The sequence below is a fragment of the Apis dorsata genome, unplaced genomic scaffold (assembly GCF_000469605.1).
Source record: "Apis dorsata unplaced genomic scaffold, Apis dorsata 1.3 scaffold_499, whole genome shotgun sequence".
Taxonomy (NCBI): domain Eukaryota; kingdom Metazoa; phylum Arthropoda; class Insecta; order Hymenoptera; family Apidae; genus Apis; species Apis dorsata.
In genome coordinates, this window is record NW_006263730.1 from 257,649 (window position 1) to 261,869 (window position 4,221).

Below are 4,221 nucleotides of genomic sequence, written 5' to 3' on the forward strand. Positions count from 1 at the left end.
CTAATCCTAATAGAGTTGTGCGCCTACCGGCCGTTTCCGCGCCACCGTGTCCGCGCTTCCTTCCTTTCGTGAAACGGGAGAGAATCCGCGAGGTACGTGCGTGTTGTCCATGCCAGTCGGCCTGCGATCCTCGTCCGCCAGTGATCCACCAACCAGTCGCGATTAATATGGGCGCCTGGATGTCCTGGCTGATCCTGCTGCAGCGTACGTATGCTCACCTTTTTTTCTTTCATCTTTTATTATTGTATTCGAATCGGGCCGATTCCAATCCAATTTACTTAAAGTTAGTCGGTAAAAGGTTGACGATGTTCGATGATTCTTGATTATTTATGAATTGGAAGACGATCGTATCGTTGTGCGAAGAAATATTATAATATTCGCGAGAAAGGTTCGTAAAGTTAAGAGATTAGGAAAGATTTCTGAATGGGAATATTCCAACAGTGTCGTCCGTGTTCGCGCATGGCTACGACAACGTGGGATTCGACGGCTGGTATCAACCGGTTCCGCATCGGCCGGTCGACATCATCACAGACGTTATTAACGACCTAGGCGTGCGGATTCTGCAGCAGTACACGGTCCATGGGAACGTTGCATTCTCGCCGACGGGGGTTGGCTTCGTCCTGGCCGCGCTCTACGAGGGCTCGGCCGGCAGAGGAAGACAGCAAATCGTCGATGCTCTCGGCCTACCGAGGGATCGAGACATCACCAGGATCGGTTTTCGCGATATTCATCGTAGATTGAGGGTAAGAATTATCCGGCATCGCGTTTAGGATGTCGTTGAATCGTTCAAAGTCGTTGCGCAATGCGTTCGACGTTCGAGGGTGATTAGCCGGAAAAGGGACACGGAAAATTTGCTTCGACGGCTCATTTGAAACGCGTAATTTCTCTTTTTTTTAAGTAGCGGTGGTTTTTTTCTTTCTCGCTCTTTTCGAACAAATTTCGTAACGAAAGATCGACGATGCGTAAAGGACCTGCAATAATTATTTTTCTCTACTTTAAAGACGTATCTGAACGCGGACGGATTTCTCGGGGGTTTGACACTCAATCACGAGAACACAAGATTGAGGCCTGAATACGAGGACATTCTGAGATTCTATGGATTCGATTTGTCCATTCCTGAAGAAGAAATGAACGAAACTACATTTGTTCCTGAAACAACGAATAGCATGATGGTGACTGAACAATCAACCATAGAAACGAAGACGGTAATTCCTGTTGAAATTACCACGCAATCTATTACTACACAAGGTATACAGAGTTCTGAGACCACTAGTGAAACACCAATATCGACTACATCATCTTCGGTGGAGTTGACTGGAATAACCTCAAGCACGATAGACGAGCAGGATAAATTGACGCAAACTACTCCTGCTGCTACTGTTTTAACGAATGATCCTAATGCTGCCACTACCGTGTCAAGTTCGATCGTAACTTCATCATCCATCGAGACAACGACGACCTCTTCGATACCTACGATTATTATGCCTAACTTAATTACAACTTCATCTTCCGAGATAGTAACTACGCCATTCATTACTAATACACCATTTTCTACTACACCTTCTACTACTTCTACTACTCCTGTTCTAATTACTACTGTAGCTTCTACAATTTCTGAAGAACCACAGACGACGACCGTTGCAAATCTTACTCAACCTATAACTACAGTTACTTTGTCTAATCAATCTCCAAGTACCGAGAAAAGTACGAGTACTTTGTCAACTTCAACAAGTACTTCCACTCCATCTACTACTACTACTACTACTGCTACTACTATTACTACTACTAGTACTACTACTTCTATTCCATCTTCCACTTCTGAAACGCCATTACCATCTACCACGTTAATAATCGTAGAAACTCCAGAATCGACAACCATTTCTACCGATCAAACGACCGAAGAATCTGTAATTATGACTGAACCTATCCCAAAGTCAACGATCATGCCACCGATAACATCTGCGCCGATAGACGCAGAAGCCACCGTGTCATTCACAGAAATGTCGGCAACTCTACCAGTCAATATCACGGAAATCTCGACGAGTTCGACGATCCTAACAACTCAGGCAAACGAAATGTCCATTAATGAGACTAGTAGGTTCACGAATAAACCTGACGACGAGAATACTATTTTAGTGGACTCTTTGAACAATCAATCGTCTGTCTCAAACGAGATGGAGTCTACTACCGAATTGCCAGTCACGACTGTTGCGGGTGAAATCGGGTCGATTGGACAGGAGAAGACGACGACCACCACTGTATCCTCGAATACGATGATAAATCGAAGGAAGCGTAGTGACAGGAGCCCCAGGGGATTCTTTTCTAGTTATCCAGGTATTAATTGCCATCTTTTTTTAAATTCTTTTTTTATTTTTGTCTAGATTATGGAGTCACTGACCGTTGAATATAGATTTTTTAAGAAAGAATATTCATAAAATGGTGATTAAGATGAATGGAGTAGAGAGAGAAGTTGTGGTTAATAAGATGTTGATGAATTTGCTCAAAAATCTGAATGGATTATTATATTAATAATGCTTGAAAAACAAAATTGAAATTCGAGGATTTGAACTCGGGCCAAATAAGTGGTAAATCCGGCACGCTAATCGCTTCGCTATCGAATTCTTACATAAGCATGTGTCTTTTTTATCTTTATAAGCTCTTTTAAAATTTCATGTACGTATATTTTTTGATAACCTCAATTTATATTCTTATTCTTGTTAAATTCTTTTAATTTTCAGACGAAGGGATTTGGATGCAAGATCTAGGCATCTGGAAACCCTATTCCACAAGTTTGAACGAGGCATCCGTCAGAGACTCGACAGAGATATCATTCTTAGTAAACGGTTGCGACGTCTCTTCCGTTACAGCCTCAAGATACTTCGCCGTTTTACCTTTTGCCTATTTCCCATCGCTGCACGCGGTCGCCCTTGAGTTTCCGCTTGATGTAAGATCTATTATTCCATAAAAAACTCTCGAAAATTCATCTTCTCGCCATTCTCTTTATAAAAGAGGGAAATTATTATCTTCAATATATTTTGGCGATAAATTATCTTTTCAATTCATTAATTTCAGGATCCTAGATACAATATCATCCTCATGATGGCCACGGATAGAAGGGACACGTACCGATTGGCCAGAGATCTCGGCGGGAAGTCGTTAAGACTGTTGCGGAAGCAGTTACAGGCCACTTGGGTCAGGGCCACCATTCCGTCCTTCATGTTGCGCGGTTTTGTCACACTGACATCTTTCCTTCAAAGGGTACGACGATTGCGAGGAATCTCTTCTGCGTTTCTTTTTGGAAAATGAACTTAATATCTTAATATTCTCTCGAGAATCTAAAAATTTTCTATATCAAATAATTTTTTTTAACGGAGGAAAGAGAGATCCTCGAAATCGAATCATTTCTTTCTCCATGTTCGCTGCCCGATATTTTACCATTAGCTTCGATCATTAAGCTCCTAATTACTTAATCGCGTTAGCCAACAGATCTTGAGTGCACTTTCCGTTTCTCGTCACGGTTTCGTTCCGCGAACCAGAGCTATAGGGGGACACGTGCCCTCCTTGACGACACGTAATTCACGATAATTCGAAACGGAATTGTTTAATAGACGTACTTTTGAAGTTGTGTAGCATTTTACTCTTGCGAATTTTATAGATCCCAACACTGTTTCATGTTGCTTTAGCGTAGTCTTTTAAACATACAATATTCAATCGTTTTCTATTATCGAACGATTGGATGCAGTTATTTTTAAAATTACTTTTGTCCCTCTCGATTATACTCGATTGTTCTTCTTTTCTTTTTCTTGTCAAATGTTTATTTTATTTTCAGTTGGGAATTTTGGACGTGTTCGAGCCCAGAACAGCCGATCTCTCGCCAATGACACCTGACCTAGGTGTGTACGCTAGAGACGTGCAGCAGAGCATCGGTGTGAACATCAGAAATTATATGAAACCTGACAGGACCCATTCTCGTGAGTCGTTCTATCGCCCTACCGATCCTCCATTGATTCCACTTCGTCGGGATTATTACCGATACTATATACATCATCCAGGTTTCTGCTCTCTGCTTTCTACGTTCTTTCTGCACTTTCCCTGTTACCATTCTTTATTAAAATTTCGATATTTCACAATCTACGAGGATTTGATCAAATTTTTTTGATTTTTCTTTTCTTCCAGTCACGAATTTCAAAAAAAAAAAAAAAAAAAAAAAAAAAAAAAAAA

The 4,221-nt window shown here is 41.3% G+C and overlaps 1 protein-coding gene across 2 annotated transcripts in view; it reads left to right on the top strand.

The window, feature by feature from the left end:
* The first annotated feature begins 6 nt into the window (after positions 1-6).
* Positions 7-4,221, top strand: part of LOC102678858 (serine-rich adhesin for platelets) — a 6,120-nt gene continuing 1,905 nt past the window's right edge. The window contains exons 1-6 of one of the 2 annotated variants that reach the window (XM_006620296.2): positions 7-204; positions 442-743; positions 1,002-2,334; positions 2,739-2,944; positions 3,073-3,258; positions 3,830-3,971. In XM_006620296.2, the coding sequence (XP_006620359.1) occupies positions 168-204; positions 442-743; positions 1,002-2,334; positions 2,739-2,944; positions 3,073-3,258; positions 3,830-3,971 (2,206 nt within the window). In that variant the 5' untranslated portion in view covers positions 7-167. Of the gene's footprint in view, positions 205-441; positions 744-1,001; positions 2,335-2,738; positions 2,945-3,072; positions 3,259-3,829; positions 4,053-4,221 lie in introns of both variants that reach the window. The other variant, XM_006620295.2, reaches the window with a different exon arrangement.